We start from the raw sequence: 21,416 nt of genomic DNA, 5'->3' as shown, positions 1-21,416 counted from the left end.
ACGAGACAACTCTCCACAAGAGACCAAATGACATAGAAATTAACAAGTATAGGTCACCGTACGGCCTTCAACAATGAGCAAAACATATACTGCATAGTCAGCTATAAAAGGCCCCGAAATGACAAATGTAAAACAATTCAAACGAGAAAACTAACGGCCTAATGCGTGTACAAAATAATGAACGAAAAACAAATATGATACACAGAAACAAACGACAACCACTGCATTACAGACTCCTGACTTGGGACAGACACATACAGGATGTGGCGGAGTTAAACATGTAAGGGGGTGCCCAAACTACCCCTAACCTGGAACAGTGGTATAACAGTAAAACATAAGAAGAAACTATAAAAATCAGTTGAATAAGACTTAACTCATCAGATAGATACAAACAAAATATATATATAACAAACACACAGAGTGGACGTGGTAGTTGGTAGGGTACTTATACATCCTCACAACGAAAAGACACTAAGTACATATCTGAGAGTACTCGCAGTTATTGACAGCTAGTTCAAAGCCAATAACAACTAATAAAAAAATCATGCATCTAAGACTTAAATATCAATCAGTACACATCCAACATCCAATGGAATTAGTGTAAAGACTTCATTAACAGTCAGAGAAAAACATGACCTTGTGCAATGTCAAGATACATACAGGTATCGACAGATTGTAGAGCTATGAATGTGCACATGTATATGAAAATAATATTTAGTTTGATTTTAATTACTGATAACAAAATCAATATAAATACCAATAAAAACAATATTCAAAGATCTAATTACAGTGTTGAATTGGTAACCTTTTAGAATAAGTTTATTTCAAGGATCGATAAGTTTACCCGGATCGTATCTAAATTCGGTAAACAACATCTCCGTAAAAATTAGGATGTGCTATCCCGTTTGAAATAAGTTTTCTTCAGGTACAACCAAACTTCAAAACCAAATCTTTATATCTATGAAAGAATTTAGTAAAGGTTTTAAGTGATTTGTGGTAACAAAATCCCTGACTTAATAATTTATTTTTTACCAGTAATACATACATTACGTTCATTGAAATCCAAAACGTCACAACAGACACGGGCATAGCGAACTAGTTGTGATATATTAACACCGTAAGATGGTGCCAAAGGATCATCACCGTCCAAAAAAGGAAATTTAAGAATAGGAAAGGAAAAATGGTCCCTTTTGTCGTAAATTTTAGAGTAGAGTTTCCCGTGTTAAACTGAAATATCTAAATCTAGGACAGGACAGTTATTAAAGTTTATATTTGATTTATTTAAAGTAAGCTCCTTTGAGTAAATTTCGGCAGTATAGTTAGAAAATTCTTGATTATTCAACGAATTAATATCATCAAGATAACGGTAAGTGTTGTTGAATTTGTCAATTAAATGCAATTTAGACGAGTCTTTACTGAGTTTGGTCATAAACTGTGATTCATAACAATACGATAACAAGTCTTCTATTAAAGGGGCGCAAATGGTTCCCATAGGAAAACCTACAACCTGTCGATAAGCTATATTGCCGAAACGTACATACATATCATCAAGGAGAAAATTAACAGCTTCAATCATCTCATCACCCCTCCAGTAAGTATATCTAGCATATTTTCCTTTCTCATTAGAGAAGAAGGCTTTAAATGAGTTGCAGCAAATATATTTGCATTTAGATTTACCAAATGACCATTTTATTAAATAGAAAAACCTTTGTTTGATAAGATTTTGTGGTAGTATAGTGTAAAGAGTTGAAAAGTCAAAACTGTCAACAGAATCAAACGGACCATCATAAGCACGTTATTTATCTAAAACATCCAAGGAGTTTTTTACACTCCAAAAATAGTTAATTCCACTATTTTCATATGTTTTATAACGAAAGTTAATGATAAGTTCTTTGATAGTCGTTAAGGAACTAGTTAAAAGCACCGAAGGATTAGTTGTAGAACACTTACTAGAGGCCGAGATTAAACGATATGTTACTGTTGTTTTTTGTTGTTGTGTAGTTAAGGTAACCAATACATAGTAGGGGCCTTCAAATGTTCAGAAGAGACCTTAAGCTGTGATGTGGTTATATGATTGTTTACTATATGACTATCTGTGGAGCGCACGGACTTGAATGTAGAAGAATTTAAAATTTCATTCTGAAGAACGTCCATGTAGTATTTAAGGCATACCACCACCACATTGTTGGCTGCTTTGTCGGCCGGTACAAACACAAACTGCTTTAAAAGTGCTTGAAGTTTGTTTCTTATTTTAGAAATAGGCGTATTATGTACTCTTTTATTTATTTCTGAATTATTCGAATATCCACAACATTCATACATTTATTTAGATAAGAATCAAGGGATTTTTTATCAGAATTTTCCCGTTTACACCAATTTTTACAATATGATGAAAGAGCGTCTTTTGTGACCAGACGACACTGTTTCCAATCTATTTTAGATGAAGGACGATATATTAGTCCTTTTTTCAAAATGTTTTTAACCTCTCGGTCTTGAACGATATTGAAGTACCCCGTAATAGCATGACCATAGGAATCATTTGTCATTAAAATTCGACGATTCACAGTCTTAAGTTAGAGGAGTATTATTTTCTACACTGACGTCTGATGTTACTGACGTATAATTAAACATTAAACTTCTGCAGGGTTTTTTGTATGTATACGAAATAATAGGTGGTTCTGTGTTATCAATATAGGGAGGTATAAAGTTTTGAATGATATGCTCAATAATTATGTTTATCTCAATGTTTTCATCTTAAAATGTGAGATTTTCTGTCTACAAATAAGTCTCTTTGTATGTAGCGTGTGCATATCTTTTTGAGTGGTCTGAATGTAATTAACGTTCTCTAAACTAGTAAATATTTTCTATTGAAGTATAACTAAACTCATCATAGATACCAGGCTTATAATTTTGTACGCCATACGCTCGTTTCGTCTACAAAAGACCCATCAGTGACGCTCGAATCAAAAAAAGTTAAACAGGCCAAATAAAGTACGAACTTGAAGAGCATTGAGGACCCAAAATTCTTAAAGGTTTTGCCAAACACAGAAGTGCTGACTACTGGGCTGGTGATATCCTCGGGGAGGAAACCTCCACCACCAATGCTTTAAAGGTATGTATCACGAAAACATTAATTGTACTCCGGTGTAATATAGATATCTGAGATAAAATTTATCTATATTCTAAACTAGTACTTGTTGTACATGAACAAATATTAAACAAACGTATCGACGAACAACGAGAATGATAGTATCATCCAATCAGAAAACAGATCAGCAACAACGCCCACGCCGCTACCATTAAAGTCAAATGTTACAAATTCTAACAATACCGACTGCTTTGTAAAAAATATTTCGGCCATAATTATGAAACAAGCTGGCCTGGTGATAGTTATCTATTGAAAAAAAAATAGATGGGAAGTATAACTGCACAAACAAGACTTGTCTGGTCTCCCAAAACAAAGGGTTATGTTAGTATAATTAAGTATATTATATTGAACATTAAACATATTGGCGCTATATCTTTTACTTTATTCAGTGCATATTTAATATAAAATCAATCTTTTGTATCGATATGGTATCTAAACTATTTTTGATAAATATTGCTATTATTTATTATCCTTTCGTGTCCATTTGAAAACGCAAGTGGAAGTTGGGCATATCTTTAAATCACGTGGTACAATAAATTTGATAACAAACCAAACAAGGAAGTTTATCTTTATGTTGTAAAAATAATATGATTGGAAAATACCCAGATTTTATTAATAAATGCAAGTCCAAAGGTATGTCAATTAATTATATGGTACATTATACGTTATTAAAGACATTTTTAACATTGTGTGGACATCTGTACAATTATTCTATGCAAAGCAAAGTCGCTTCAAGCGCTATAGGAAGGATGGAAGGCTGAAGTACGCAACTTTAATACTGCTTTGTATTCATGAAAGACATACATTCAAATGTTGGAGACACATCTTACTTTCTTGAAATTAACAATTGATCAACCTGATCGACGTTAAACATTTTATTGACAAATTTGAATGCTGAAATATTTCCATCGCCTGTATTTGAATTTGGTATTTTTTAAACTCATTTTCCAAAAATACGTGTTGAGATTTCCGAAAATCAATATCCATTCTAAATTTTCTAATGTCCCGCATACATGAAATATTGAAACAATGCGTTTTTTTTTTAAACTTAATTGGAAATTGTATACTAGTATAATATATAAACAGATCTTAATACTTATGTCAATGCAGATTTTTAAAAAAGGGGAAAAGGGGGGGGGGGGGGGGGTCTTGAAAGTACCACCTTAAAATGGAGTGAGTTCCATGTATATTTTCTGAATGTTTACGTGACTATGACAATCAACAACTAGACATGATCTAAATCGTGACCTTTGAATTACTAGATTTTACGTTATTTCGGAAATTTTTAACCCTAGAGGAGATTCTTACAGTTCTATCCTAGAACACATTTAGACAGTCTGTCCTACAACATTTTTCTAACAGTTTTACCCTACAACAGATTAACTCAGATCTTACATAAAGTAAAAGAGTTCTGACCAAATTAATCCGCTAGTATATGATAGTTCTGAAGCGAGGTAAGAACTAATTTTTACTGTATCTTTTAGTAACTGTGATTACTCTAAATATAGGTCTTTTGTGTCTTTTATCAATTTGTAGTTTTGTGCCTTGGGTTTATTTCTCGGGGATTTTATAAGCAAATTTATAGGTCAATTATATTTGGTGCATGGAACGATTGGATGATGTGGATGTCTGTCTGGCAGGGTTCATATGACCTTGATTTCATTTTCATGGTTCATTTGTCAGTGATAAGTTTTCGTAATTTTGTCAGTTTATCAGATACTTTAATCAATAGGTCAACTATGTTTAGTGTATGGAATGATTGTAAGGTGTATATGTCTGTCTGGAAGGGTTCACCTGACTGTGACTTCATTTCCATAGAACTAAGATAATTTTATGTTTATGGAGAGTTGTCTCATTGGCACTCATACCACATTTTCTTATATCTATTGGAGTAAAACCTTCATATTACACTTTCAACATGAATTCAATGATAAGGAGAACAGGCGTGACATCTCTGCGTGTGCACTCTTTTTTTTTTTCTTTTAAATTATTTCACATTTTGTCATCCCAGAGCATCTTATAGCTCACTATACGGTATCGAGTTTGCTCATTGTTGAAGGCCGTACCTTGAGCTGTAGTTGTTCACGTTCTTGTCCTTATGTAGATTGCTATCTCATTGGTAATTGTACCACATATCTTTATTTTCTTATATGGTACTTTTTTATTTAAAGTTCACTAAACTTCAAACTATCTCTTTCGCCAATGACAGCATCCGCTGGCAATATCATTAACCAATTACTAAATTATTAAAAATCAAAATTTCATTAGTGGTACACTGTAGCTTAATTTATATCCCCGAACTTCTCAGTTCTCGTAAACACAATCCCGTACTCTTTTTCTCGATTTTGACATGATTACCGAATGAGACTTATCACCGAACTTGTACTTATCATAAGCAACATGACGGGTGCCACTAGTAGAGCAGGATCTGCTTACCCTTCCAAAGCACACGAGAACGCCCCAGATTTTTTCTAAAGATTAATTTTGTTCAGTGTTTAGTTTTCTATGTAGTGTTTTTCTTCCGTTTTTCGTTATTTGCCATGGCGTTGTCAATTTGTCTCGACTAAATTACAAATTACATAGGTATAGAGATACACGCAACTATTCCATATGTACAAATATACAAATGAATGCAAAAGTAAGACAGAGGCAATTACAGAGATAACATGAGATGTTAACACTAAAGGGGTATATGTTAACACTAAAGGGGTATATGTTAACACTAAAGGGGTAAGTACCTGGTTTACCTCGGAGAGCCTACATACATACAATTTAATTAACCTTATCAATTTACAAAAACATTTTTTTTAGATCATATAGATTTTTTCTGTTCATCAGAGTAATGCATTTTGTCCACATATGTAACAACTTCATATTCAATTCGTCAGTACCGAAACACTTTACAAAGAAATAAAATTGAACTTATAACGGTTGGGAACGGCTTTCTAAAATTAAAGCAATGCCAAATATCCATTGGAATACATTAACACATGGAATATTTCATATTTGGTATAGATGAAACTATAAAGTAAACGTGCATAGCTTGATATTACACTCCGTTGCTTATTCTCTAGCATATTAACTTAAAATCACATGGCTTTTCTCCATTTTAAAGTGGTGTCAGATGTTTAAGAAAAAAGGTAATATATGTGTCATGACGCAATCCTGTTGTCAATAATCTTTCAGGTAAAATATGAAGCAACTTGGTGGAATGATTCGAGTGTGTATCCCTGAAAATGTTAGATACAACAAGTATGACGTCTACCAGCTATTCTCGTCAGGTATAATACATGGTTGTTTTAAACATGTTAGTATATTGTATAGACTGTATGCCGAAATCTATATATCTATTAATGTTGGTTTTTTTGTCCAATTGACGTATATCCACATAATTTATGTTTGTTTTCTTTTATACAGGTAAAATCTATCTACCCATAAAAGATATACTATTACTTATATTAATGACTCGTAGATACGGAGTGACTTTTAAATTATCTAAAATATTACTTGACACATATACATATATATAAGGCGCGGATTTAGTCAAAATTATTGTATTTATTTGATAAGGAGATCTCCATAATTCGAATTCAGGATATCCTGAAAAATTTCATGACCTCCGAAATTCGATTTCAGGACCTCCATAAGTCGGTTTCAAGATCTCAATAATTATAGTTCAGAATATCCTGAAATATTTTAGGGACCTCCATTATTCGATTTCATGATTTCCTTAAATACAATAATTTTAACTCAATCCGTGCCTCATAAATATAACATCACAAATATTTTTTTTATTTGTTTATAAGATAACAAGTAATAAGATCGCAAAAACATGTGAAAAATGTATGGGTCATGTAAACGAATTAAAATCCAGTAACGTCTATCTATTTTTGTTACAATATTTATAGTATCAAAAAGCTTTATATCAAACAGTAAAACTGTGACTAAATAATGATAAATAAGTCGGAGAAAACAATCGGCATGGAGATTGAGTCTTTGTAGTAATCGCAATGTAATGACTATATAGTTTTGACTTATATGATACAAGTATTTTCTTTGTTACCTACAAGTTTGTTTCGAATGATTATATGTATTAGATATAGTCTTCTCATATCTGCATGGCGTCAGCCAGTAAGACATGAGATGACTATTTTAAATTTACATAAAAGTAACATAATTATTTTATCTTTTCTCTTATTCTAAAAAGAGAAATTTGTTCTGACAAAACAGGAAGAGTTACATTTTCAGATGTTATATAATTATGGATTCTGAATGAAACTTGATTGCTTCTATTTTTCTGTCTTCAAATTGATACATTATCAAATTGAATGCTTTTGTATGGCAATAATTGCCTCAGTCTGTTCTATCTTTTCTTTTTCAAGTTTGATTGCCAAAACCTGAAATTTTGCTGATAAATGATATCATTAGTTTACATATACATTGATTATATTAATATATGTTTTTTTCAAGAACTTCACAGGGAAGAGGGCTATATCCACTTTGATGCCCAAATAATAACTCTTTCATACTGGAGTACCCTTATTTTAACATAAATTACCATTATGATTTATCCCATATGTGCTCATATCCACTTTCATGGTATTCAATCAAGTTTTTTGATTAGTCGGGATATTTTTCTCAAGTATAAGTGTAGTATATGTAATATGATTAATTTGGAAATCATATCGAACTTATTTTTTGCAGTTGCACAGATTAACAAAGTCATTTTACACCGAAAAGAGGTGGGTAAAATAAGTTTGTTGTAATTTTGTTTTGTCGTAATTGTAGTATCATAGAAGTACTACAATGTATGTCTCAAAATTAAACAGTACATCATAACTACACAAGTTTGTTGTAATTTTGTTTTGTCGTAATTGTAGTATCATAGAAGTACTACAATGTATGTCTCAAAATTAAACAGTACATCATAACTACACACCTATAATACCCTTTACAACGGAGAATTTTGACAACAATTAACGTGTCTTTTGGTAAATATTTCCAAAAAGTATCTCGATAGAAAAATGATGTTCTGTTACTGGTTAATCCTTTTTTTCAGTGAGTACTTCTTGTTCTTATCATATTTTCATGTGAGCTTGAAATTAGATCATCAAGGCCTGAACGTCGGCATTTTCCTTTAAACGCAAAACTCACGTCTCTGACAAAGACGATGATTTCAGTTTGCCTATTGTCAACTTTTCGTTTTTAAGTAGTGACATACTATCATCGGTCTCCCAAGCATTTAGATTTACGTATCTCAATTAGTTTCCAGTTGAATTTTTTACAACCGTATATTTTCTTAGATTAAAAACGTTCTGTATAACTCTCAAGGCCGTGATAGAACTTGCCTACAATTCACAAGCTCTTCAGTGGCCACTAGTAATTGTTTGTTTGTTACATGTTCCAGTTTTTTTAAAACGTACTATTCCAATTGTACCCCTGCATAGATCCCACTTGTCCACTATGGTCCATTTTACGTTATGACCGGTTTTTTCTTGTTCATGTTACACTTACTACTGTTTATGACTGTTCTTACTCCACTGTTAAGAGTTGATGTGATTATGATTGTTTTCACTCTCTCACCTGACTTGTATATTGCATGATAATGTATTCAGTGAACACCTGTATACTAACTAAACTCTTAACATATATAGAAATTTGAATATATAATTTGTATACTAGATAGTTGTAAACTTTTTCCAAACATGTGTCAGTCATGTGCTTCATCTCGGTCGACCTATCTTGCAGAATGTACATATTGCATTAATAACCACTGGACCTTAAGCAATAAACAGACAATCAGTCGAATAATTTAAAAAAGACAAGGCTAAAATCCAGAAGAAAAAAGGGGGAAAGATGCGAAGGTGACAATCAAACATATTAGTCGAAGAATAAAAAGACAGCACCTTTGCCATGGCAGAAGAAGAAAAAAAGACAAAACTGACAATCATTATTTCACAAAATTAACTAAAGATTAAACGACAAGAATCCAAGTTAGTCTTAGGTGAAAAGACACAGAGGGAATGAAGATTACAGTGCAATAAGCGAGACACATTGCATGTACCTACAATTTTAAAAATATATTCACATCTCCAGCATTGAGTTATTTTGGAATTTTCTTCAGATTCATTAATACATGTTTGTCTTCTTTTTATTAGAGATGTGCAGACGTATACTTATTTAAAAGGTCATCCATTGAATTTGTCCTTAATCAGGTATGTATGTTCAAGGAAAGACCCATACCCCGTTCACTCTATACAATATCAATCCGGGTTAGATTCAGGCAGTGTAAACGTCTGAACTGTGGCACCCGGTTTAAAATTAATTCTCATTTTAGGCAACTCCGCAAAATTCAGGTTAATTTTGCCTAGCAAATATGCGTGAGCGCGAAATGTAGTTAATGTGAGGTGGTCGCGTTAATGTTATCGTAGGTTTACTGCCTTCTGTCTACATTTGAGAAGCTAGACAACGGATGAAGTACAAGAATCTATTGTTCACAAAAAAAGACAAAAAAGATCGAACAAACACAGAAAATAGACAAACAAATTAGTCTCACAAAGAGCGGGGATGGGACAATGATTTTGTAAGTTATATGGAGTGAGCTAGAGAGCAAGATGCAGGAGGAGTTTTTCTCCTCCACACGAAATACCTTTGTATACACAAACATAAGGAGGATGATGTGGTGCGGGTTTCACAGAACCGTTCGGATAGAAGGGACAAAGAACAAGACATAATAAAAGCTTCAATAATACTTATAAATGTAAGAAAAAATCAGTGAAGAGATACAAATAACTTTTGGCGTATGCATGTCTTTATTGAAGAGGGTGAATCAATCCCAAAGTGAGATTATTTTTTTTTTAACAATAACTTTTTTCAAACGGGGAAGTTAATTTTGGTACATTATGCCGGGTTCGACGAAGGGCATTTTTAATAGTTAAGCGTCTTTTTGGTAATTATCTTAAAATTTTTCATACTAATATTGCAAATATACTTTCGTCAGAGTACTCTATGCAAAGTTTGTTTCTGAAAAAAAAAATTGCATGTTTATTGAAAAAGTACTTTCGTAAATATTTGTAGTTTACCAATTTTAAAAATACTCATAAAATTATTTTTCTTTACCTTGAATTTATTTTTTTTCAGGCATGGGTGCTTAGAGGACACCATTTAACTGTGTACAATGGTTTCAAGACCTTGCAAAGAAACAATAATAAAAACTTTCAATCACAGATCAGTAGTCAACAAAGACATAATTTGAAATATACATATAATGATTACAAGTTACAGCGAAGTGCATTTTGGAGAGATGTTCCTCATCATAAGTCAAAACCTACCTGCCAGAAAATAAAGACAGTGAAGGTTCATAGTTCTTCATTAATAACCAAGCAGAACAATCGAAAAAAGGGATCACAATCTTTAAAACCATTGAAAAGCGGGAACAGTGGAAAGGTTTGTATTTCTGTTTTCTTTGTTGTTCGCTGTTTAATGAAATCTGAAATTTTGGAATTCAGAACTTGGACTGAACTTACACGAAAATATTTTTTGTTGATTTTCATAACTTGATTGGACCACATAAAGTGTTTTATATCTCTAATATCATCTAGAGGGGTTCTACACTTTATAATTATATACCGAGCGCCAATAGAAACATGTAATTTTCATTTAATAAAAAAAAATCGAACTGACAGAGCATCTTTGAAAACGTATTAAGATATTATTACAAAAGATTTCCATTAAATTTCAGAGCTTTATGATTTTCAGATTTTAACATTAACATTTTTACCAAGAAAATAAAAAATTGCCCGTTTAATTGCAAATAGGTGGTGCATATTTCCCTTCTGTGTTTCACTCACATGGTCAACACGTAAAAGTTGTCAAATCCTACCAGACATTTTATATCAAAAAGGCTATATCGTAAATACTTAAAATATTTTATAAACAATTTTACTTATTTCCATAAACTCAAAATGCTATGATTTGTTGCTACATATCGTGTTGAATGCTCTTTAATTTGATACAAAAATGCAAAATACTAGTTAAACATATGCACAACTATGTGCTGGAACATCACATTTTAACAAAACACCAGTTTGAATTCCAGCCTAAAGATTCCACTGTCTATCAATTACTTGACATTTATGATATAATTATCAGTAATCTGAACATTGGAGGGATGTAAGATTCATTTTTTGGGGGGATAAATCAAAGACATTGGGAAAAATACTGAAGATTGAACAAAATCTGTTTGTTGCGCAAGCTGTTTATCATATTTGTTTTTTGTTTATTGTTTTGTAAAGTTTGTTCCTGTGTCATTCTGTTGTACCACTGTCTCAGGGTTGGGCATACACGTTTAGCCCCGCCACATTCTGTATGTGCCTGTCCCTAGTCAGGAGCCTGTTATTCAGTTGTTGTCGTTTGTTGCTGTATATCATATTTGTTTTTCGTTTATTGTTTTGTACTAAAATTAGGCCGTTAGTTTCCTCGTTTGAATAGTTTAACATTTGTAATTTCGGGACCTTATATAGCCTGCTCTGTGGTATGGGTTTTGATCAATCATGAGAGCCGTACGGTGTCCTCTAGTTGCTAGCTTCTACGTCATTTGATATTTGATGGAGAGTTGTCTCAATACAATCTTACTACATCTTTTATTTTTATTTTATACAGGTGTGAAATTTATTCGGGGACAGTTGGCCCTACATCTTTCCACAATAATGAACCCCTTTAGCAAATGGTATCAAAATATAAGGCAGATTATCAATTTTCCATTACATTTGGTCCAGTGAGATCACTTTTAAATGAAAAGTTTTGAATTATTTTGACACGTATCGTAATAATTTCTAGCTTCTAAACTGAACATAGTCCATGCAACCAAAACTGTTAGAATAACATGTGTGAGGAATGTATTGAAAGAATATTATTGTATTTTTTTAACAAGATCAAAAGGGACAAAGAATATAATGTTGCGCGTTTCCATTGGCTCTCAGTATGTATAACATATTATGGAAGTTTAATTTGACGCTGTTCAAATATAGTTTTTCTAAATGTATACTTACAGTCTAAACAGTTCATCCAAATCAACAAGACAACTGCCAGGAATTGTGATTCTGATAGGTTTTTAAAACATTCCATATTAAATGAGGCTTCTAGCAACACAAACATATTAGTCTCTACAGAAAACGGTAGTGTACCAGAAGAACCATGTAAAACCTTTGAAACGCCAGCTGTATACATGATGTACCAAGATTCCCATAAGCTATTACAGTTAACATCATTATCTTATGATAACATCATGTATGAAATAAGAAGACATACCTCAATTCCGTATAGTTTACTTCTGCTTTATCACCACGGAAAATGTCTCCATGGAAATATGTTTCCCAATATTCAGCCATACGATTCTATCCTTGTCCTGGTTAAAGGCAAAGGCGGAATGGAACAGGGAGGTAGATACTATTCATCATTATATCATATAACCACTTGGATGTATATGTAATATGCTGTGTATTGCTTAAGAGAAGAAGCAATATAAATCATGTTTGTCGATATGTCACAATTATTTGTTCGAGCTTGTCTTCATTATGAAATAAGGAGATGTGGTATGATTGTCAATGAGATAACTATTCACGGGGTCTGTAAATGACGTGGGTTTAAGCAACAATATGTCACCGTACGACCTTCGACAATGAGAACATACCCTATAGTCAGCTCTGACAGGCTCATACATGACAAAATGTGAAACAATTGAAACGGAATAACCAACCGTCCTGATCTACGACAAAACAATTAACGAAAAATAAATCTGACAGCCACGAATAAACGACAACCTCTAAATTACAAGCTCCTGATTTGAGAAAGGCACATGCAGAATGTGGCGGGGTTAAACATCAACCATCGCTCTACAGTGGATCAGAACAAAAAGTAACAACCAGTTATAAATTGCATTTCTCATCAAATTGGCACGAAACCTGTTTGCTCTTGCTATTTTATTCAAATACAAAAATAGTCTTACTTTGCAGAAACAGCACCCAATGTTCGATTAATTTACTTTGATGTTAAAAAAAGTCTCTAGTTAGCTCACCTGGCCCGAAACTTATCTCATCACTTGGCGTCCGTCGTCGTCGTCCGTCGTCGTTAACTTTTACAAAAATCTTCTCTGAAACTACTGGGCCAAATTTAACCAAACTTGGCCACAATTATCATTGGAATATCTAGTTTAAAAAATGTGCCCGATGACTCCGCCTGCCAACCAAGATGGCCGACATGGCTAAAAAAAGAACATAGTGGTAAATTGCAAGTTTTGTCTTATATTTTGAAAATGGTTATAAATAGAGAAAATCTGACACGGTCAAAAATGTTCAGAATGTTGAGCTCTACTAATTGTTCATATATGTCAATACTGTCAAACGACTTCTTATAGGAGTTATTGCCCTTAAATGACAAATTTTACCATTGTTTTCTATGCCTATTATCTTGAAAACTATAATAGATAGAGAGAAACTTTAAATTGCAAAAATGATCAGCAAGACAAGTTCTACAAATAAGTCCAATGGTTGAAATCATCAGTTGACACTTTATTAGAGTTATTGCCCTTTGATGACAATTTTTACCAATTTTTTGCGTTTTTGCCTTATATCTTCAAAATTATAATAGATAGATAGAAACTTAAATAAGCAAAAATGATCAGCATGACAAGATCTACACTTAAGACAGAGGAAATCGTATGACGACTCCTTATTGGAGTTATTGCCCTTTAATGTCGATTTTCCATTGTCTGTTAACTTTTACAAAAATCTTCTCTGAAACTACTGGGCCAAATTTAACCACACTTGGCCACAATCATCATTGGAGTATCTTGTTTAAAAAATGTGTCCTCTGTCCCCGCCTGCCAACTAAGATGGCCGACATTGCTAAAAATAGAAATTAGGGTAAAATGCAAATTTTTATCTATTGTTTGAGAACCGTTATGAATAGAGAAAATCTGACAGGAGCAATGTTGGAGTGTGTCCTTTGTTTAATATGCACTTAGACCAAGGTGAGCGACACAGGTTCTTTAGAGCCTCTAGTTTAATTTTACTCCAGTTTCAAATATAATGATCAAAATGATGAGAAAGAATAATGTTAAAATATTATTTGAACGATTATAATAATTAACGTAAACTTTATGGGGATTTTAAAATGACTATTAATAATTTAACACTGAGCCTCTCGTTAAACAAAACAAAAAAACGACTTTAAAGCCCAAATTTTGCATTTTGGTCCGACCAAGCTATACAAGATATATTAACAATCAGACTGTCAAGATGATCAACTTGACAACACTAAAATCGAACGAAAACATTCACGATACAAGAGAAAAGAAGTTTAGAAAGAAGTTGAAAATATTTACCGAAAATCAAAACCCTTACATTGTTTGAAAAAACTCATCAAAGATACCAGGCTTATAATGTTATACGCCCAACGCGCGATTCGTTTACAAAAGACTCATCAATAACCCTCGATTTAAAAAAAATTAAAATGAAAGTGATGCCTCTGACAATATTTTAAAAGCCAAATAATGATAAAAACCCGCACAAGAAGGTTGGTTATTTTAAGATGATATTTTATTTATGTCAAGATTTGAATGAATATAAAAAATAAGGAGATGTGGTATGATTACCAATGAGACAACTATCCACAAAAGTATAAATGAAGTGGATGTTAGCAATTATAGGCAACCGTTCTTTATTGTTTCAATGTGTACTTTTTGTGTCTACTTTTTATATTATTACGTTTCATGACGTAAACTAAGTATCGGGTAAATGGTTTTGTGTCTTCTGAAGTTATTATTTTTTTGTTATTTAAGACAACACTGAAAATGTAACAGAAAAGAGTAGCGAGGATGAAGTTACCACATGGTTGATAAAATCTTTAGGATTAACCAGAGAGCAAGTTGAAAATTACGATTTGGAAGATTTAAACGGCCAGCTACTGTATAGATATTCGTTGGAAAGTTTGGAACAATTTAAATTGGTCCTTCCAGTTGTTCCTATTGGTCTGTTACGAAAAATGCTTATCCTAAGAAAGCCTGATACTAAAACAAGAGAGATCCTCACACTACCAGAAAGTAAATGGAAATGTGAAGATGTTGAAGATTTAGTAAAACGAACGTTAAAGGGGAAAAGGGACACAGTTGATAGCATATGTAAATTTATTCACGAGAAAGCTATAGATGGTGTGGTATTTTTAACATACAGTAATGTTGAGGAAATGCAAGAAGACTATTCATCATCAAAAGAATACAGATTGCAGTTTGAAAAAATTATGCTCAAACAAGCGGAGATTTTAGTCCCAGTTCATGATTTAAAAAATAAACCCAAAAGTAGTAAAGAGAAACAAGGACATAGCAAACCACCTTCTGAGGTTGAAAAGTGGGTTTCATTTTTACAGGACCGTCTTAACTTGGAAAAATCTTCTGCATCGCTGGATACATTCGCTAAACCTTGTAATTTAAGCATCATATACAGTGCATGGAAAACAAAAAATGATTTTGAATCTAAAGTATTGTTCTTCATTCTAAACGAAGAACAAATTCAATTTGACTCTCATTCACAACGTATTATTTGGAGTAAAATACGACAGAACATGCGACGATGGAGACAAAGTTTAGATGCTTCTTCGAAAACATTATTTGAGGAAACTGATGACGACGAATGTTTGACCTATGGCGGACAACATATTTCATTGTCAAACGAGCAACCTAATATGAAACCAATAATGGACAAGTTCAAAAAGCCTCAAGATCTGTTATTGATACCAAATATGTTTCTTGTAGTAGAATGTGGTACATTTGGAACTGATGTTATAACATATGAAATTAATTTGCAAGTACGAGAAAAAGATCCAATTCTTTACCGGTTTAATTTTAGAAAGGGTATTGAATATTTACAGTTCGACCATCGGAATGAAACAAAAGATTTTTGGGCATCTGCCTTGATAGCGCGAGGTACTGAAATTGAAGCAGATAAAGCAACGGTCACTGTGAAATGTATTTCACATATACAGTCGCATCGTCCATTTTTGGCATCTGGAGCAGATATTCAGTATATTGCAGGCAAGGTTTTCCCAACATGTGAATCAGGTGGAGCGTTGGCAGACAGGTGTTTTGAATATAAATTTTTCGCGTCAAGTCTTGTTTCGATTGAAAAAGCTATCAGTAAATTTTTAATCGAAACTTTGCGTTTTGCCTGTGGTGTATTAAATTTTAGAAAAAATGGAACAATAGCTTTTGGAATAGGTGACGACGTAGCAAAAATTGATGGCAGAAGTTTTAAGCATGGGGAGATAGTTGGTTTTTGTATTGAGGAAACGATGAAAGACTTTAAATCACAGTTCACAGACGCATTGGATAATGCTAAGAACAAATGTTTTGACGATGCCTCCAAAGCGACTGCCATTATGTGTATTGGTGATCCTGTTTTTATTCCTGTCGTTACAAGTGCGAGTGAACGAGTAATGTACGTAATGGAAGTTGACATTGAGCCATCCACTGAAAAATGTGGAGATGCGTATTTCAAATTGAATAGAAGTAAACTTGATAATATCGGAAATATTAAGAAAATTGAAAAAGACTACACTTTATTTGTTCGAAAGGGGTCATCAACAGAAAAAGTAGTTGATGACGCTTTTATACATAAGCCTTTAGAAAGTATTATCAAGCAAAGAAAGATATTTGATGAACGCATACGAAAGACAATAAAGGAGCCGCTGGAGTTGCCATTGGATAAATTAAGACGCCTTTTGTGTAATGGTTTAGATCAGTTTGATAGTTCCTTTTATCCTTTCTTAGTATTAAACAAACCAACGTTAGAGCAAAAACAAAACCCAGAATGGATTCAAAGATTGCAATTTATTCGTGCTATTGATTTTTATTGTATATTCGATTTCGACGATTATTCAAATGTGGATGGATTGTGTTCCAACTATAGAAATAAAATGAAAAGTGAGATACACAGTGAAGATATATTTGAAGACTTCTCAAATCGTTTCACTAAACTACAATCTTTGCTAGGTTTTCCGCATGATCCCAAAACAGTTTGGGTGTTTGCTAATGGTAGAAATGATGTTACACCAGTTCGGCCACATTATGACAGTGACAGAAATTCTTGGAGTTCCGAATATTTAGGAATACGAGATGCTGTTTTCTTTTATAGTCAAATTATTCCGAAACGGAGGGCAATGTTTATATTTTTGCTGTTTTCGGATGATTTCATTGGTTTGATAGAGACACTAAATGAATGTATTTTACGATTTGGATGGGACAGAATATTAATAATTACGACAGAAGAGTATATAATAAAAAATTTAAGAAAAATATTGGTAAGAGAAAAAAGAAGTTCAGAAGAAGATATAACAAGACAAAGTGTTTATGGAGAAGGTTTGACATGGGAACACATATGTTCTACATTTTGCATGTCGACAGGACAGTTAGACGAAATTCTAATACGAATTCCCGTACATAGTGGGGGAGACGGTGTGCCAATGGATCAAAACTTTCAAGACGCAATAACAGATTTAGATGTATTGAGTACCACACTATGTAATTATTCATCTCATGAGAATAACGAAATGTTTAATTTGAAAATAGAAAAGCAGTTCTATAAAGGTGGAAAGGTAAACTGGTTTAATTTTGCTTTAGGGCATGTTTGCACTAGACACATATTTACGCAAGTGAAAACCTATATACAACGAGTTTTATCTTATGGACATGAAAATTATGACCAAGTAGCAGTTCCAATAACGATCGTTTATCAACCAGGAGCTGGAGTATCGACATTAGCTCGACATCTTCTTTGGGAATTTCATGATCGTTACCGTTGTGCAATAATTAAAAGACTGACAAGTACTACGGTTTCAAATATATTTTCTCTTTGGCAATACAAAGAGACATCTAGGCGGAACCCTCTACTTTTGCTGGTTGATGACCTTTCTGATCCTGATTACTACCCTCAACAGTTACCAAAGAAAATACAGAAATATTTCAATAATATCAAGCTACCACAGCAGGGACCAGTTTGTTGTATTATTATTTGTCAACGTGGTATAGAGGAAGTAAAACGTAAGCCCAAATTTACAAGCCCCTTAATTGAATATTCTGAAACACTACGTCAGAAATTAACAGATGAGGAAATACATTGGTTTGAGACTAAGTTCAAACAAATAGAAAAAAGAAAGCATCCATATCGCCCGGACAATCTCATCTCATTTTTAATTCTCAGAAAGGATTTTGATGGCGCTTATATTAAAAAAACGATCTCTGAGTTATTAACCAAGATTGACGAGGATTCAAACGAGTATGAGTTGCTCTCTTTTGTAGCATTACTTTCCTACTACGGAAATCTTTCGTATAATTCAAAAAGAGCATGCATCCCTGTAGAGTGTTGTGATGAATTCATTGGAACAAAATATACAAAAGGTAAAGCATGGGAATTCTGGGAAAAGAATATGCTAGAGGATAAAAAAATATTCCTTTTAGTTGAGGAAAACCGAAATTATAGCACAAAACATAAATTCAAAGAGATTCGAATATCACACCCTTCAATAGCTCCCGTAGTGTTAAACATCTTAAAAGAAAACAAATTGTCTTTAACTGATCTTACCTTAAAATTTCTAGATTCTTCCGTCTTAACAAATAATTCAGTCACTGCAAGCAGTATCATTGAATATAAGACAAAAGAAATGCTTAGGAGAAGGCTAAAAGAAGAATATAATGATAAGGTAAATACGTCTTATTCACCTTTAATAGAAAGAATTACTAAAGATGAAGGTTGGAATAATGCCGCAAAGGTTTTAAAAAAGGGGTTCGAGTTATTTCAAGACTGTTATATCTATCAAATACTATCGAAATTACTTTCTAATAATAAACAATATGACGATGCGATTAAATATGCACAGGAGTCAATAAAGTATGCCTCTTCTATAGAAGAGAAGGGGTTTTGCTATCAAAGTTTAGGATTAGCTATGAAAGATAAATTTGAATCAAATATAGATGACTTCGTAAATATTGAAAAATCAGGATGCGCTGTTAAAAGTCTGTTAGAAGCATTCGAACTTTTCCTTGAGGCAAGACGATGCGTTGAAAATGCCGGTGAAATAAGCGTTCTTTATTGCACTAATGATATAATAAAAACTATTTTGCTTTGTGGTCAATTCCTCTTAGAAAAGGCAAATTTCCCTGCCGAAATCAACCGAAAGAGATTGCTTACAGACCCTCTTTATGATCTCTCAGAATTACCTGATACATGGAAAGAAATACAAAGAACTCTTACAACTTTAGCCAGTCATGGCAAGCATTCATTTGAGATCATTCAACGAAAGTTATGCTACGAACCAATATATTATAGTCATGATCCCCAACAATTGCACCGCTTTCATCGACGATTGCATTTAGATTATCCGAAATTGGTAAATAAATTTATACAAATTTTTGGAGAAGACAGTGAAGAACCACCCACAGACACTATCCCAGAAGTTATTGATGAATGGCACAGACGAAAGGTATTAAATTATATGGGAAACAACTACATGGACCTATATAATCGCATATATTTACAACATCGGCGTAAATTTATGCAGCTGGATAGGGCATTTTCTCTTTGTTTAGAAATACGAGGCCATCTAGCCCTAATTGTCAACAAAGAAGTTCGCGACTACATTAATTTAGTGTCTGTCAATTTTCTGCTTAGTTATTTAAAATCACATGGAGTTAAAAATGCACCACCTTTACATTCAATTATAGAACTCATCGGGTTTTGTCAAATTGCATCTATGACACCTGGAGAATATGCTGATCAAGCTTATTTTTTTCTGTCTATGATGTTATGGCCCACACGCGAGGAAGACACAAATGTTGACATAGACCTATTTCAAAAGGCATTGAATAACTTCTCAATCAGAAAACCAAAACGATTTTATAAGAAAAAGGAACAAAGAGAAATGAAAGGTGAAAACAATATAACAAGACCTTCTCCTCAGTTCTTTTTGGGTTATGGCAAAGGTCTGAAAAAGTTTTGTCATAGGTTTGATATTTATGATAAGTCTTATGCGGGTGAACAGTTCGATGATGGAAAGATATGGCACCGCGAAGATGTCAAGCGGAAAGTCAGACGAGTAGAAGGTTATATCCAGTATAACCAATCCTGGCAATATATTTCTGTAAAAAGTCACAAATCATCAGACAATGAAATTCAGATTCATAAAATTAAAAAGTGTTCTATTAAATCGGAAGAAGAGGTAACATTTGTGCTAGGATTCAGTATTGCCGGACCAATAGCTTATGATGTGCAACTTAAAGAGAACCCAGAATCTTACAGTTCTCCAGTTGCTTTATATGAAGATAAAACTGAAAAATACTATTACAAATCAGACGGCGAACTTTCTGACTTGATTACCAGAATTCAGGAACTAAAAATGGAGACCGACCACAGAAATCCTAATCAGCATGAGGTAATTTAAGTTATATAATTATAAAAGTAAGATAATGAATGGAATTATTTCGTATGACGCCAAATGCGTATCCAATGGTCAAAACTGAACGGCCTTCACAAAATGTCAATTAAAACCAAAAAATCATGGATTCTGCAGAAATTCAAAAGGAATAAATAACAGTTTTATTAAAAATAACACCGCAAAACTGAAAACAAATAAAACATGAAAACATTTTAAATCTTTGCACTTCTGCGAAAGCTGCTCTCAATAAATAACGAGATTGAGCGGTTTGGCTTATATTGCAAAAGCAGTCAGAGAAAATCTGACATAATAGATTTGACCAGCAGGTTAAACTATATCTACTGCGCAAATGTTTAACTTGCCCCTGAAATGTCATTTTTTTTGTTGTTGCAAATTTCAGTTTTTGGTATTATCTTGAAAACTTTAACTGAAAGAGATGAGTTTTAAACGGTAAAAATGACCAGAACAATAAGATCTATAAAAACAAATGAACATGGAAAAATTGTTAATTGACCACTTATAGGAGTTATTTCCCTTGAAATTCTGATTTTGAAATTTCTTTTGCGTTTTTTTGCAGAAATGTCAGTAGATAATAGAATTAAGAATGGAAATAGGGAATGTGTCAAAGAGACAAAAACCCGATCAAAGAGCAGAAAACAGCCCAAGGCCACCAATAGGTCTTCAACACAGCGAGAAAATCCCGAACCCTGAGGCGGGCTTCACCTGGCCCCTAAACAAAAATGTGTACTAGTTCAATGAAAATGGACGTCACACTAAACTCCGAAAC

At 33.1% G+C, this 21,416-nt stretch overlaps 1 protein-coding gene across 1 annotated transcript; it reads left to right on the top strand.

The window, feature by feature from the left end:
• The first annotated feature begins 3,695 nt into the window (after nt 1-3,695).
• Nucleotides 3,696-20,635, top strand: LOC127736651 (sterile alpha motif domain-containing protein 9-like). Its single transcript, XM_052247209.1, has 7 exons — nt 3,696-3,781; nt 6,335-6,429; nt 7,853-7,890; nt 9,307-9,363; nt 10,289-10,594; nt 12,201-12,588; nt 14,988-20,635. The coding sequence occupies exons 2-7, from the start codon at nt 6,342-6,344 to the stop codon at nt 20,633-20,635; spliced, it is 6,525 nt and encodes a 2,174-aa protein (XP_052103169.1). The 5' UTR covers nt 3,696-3,781; nt 6,335-6,341.
• Nucleotides 20,636-21,416: the final 781 nt, after the last annotated feature.

This window comes from Mytilus californianus, unplaced genomic scaffold (assembly GCF_021869535.1).
Source record: "Mytilus californianus isolate M0D057914Y unplaced genomic scaffold, xbMytCali1.0.p SCAF_35, whole genome shotgun sequence".
In the NCBI taxonomy this organism is placed as follows: Eukaryota; Metazoa; Mollusca; class Bivalvia; order Mytilida; family Mytilidae; genus Mytilus; species Mytilus californianus.
The sequence above is the reverse complement of the archived record's forward strand: the minus strand, read 5'-3'. Positions and strand labels throughout refer to the sequence as shown.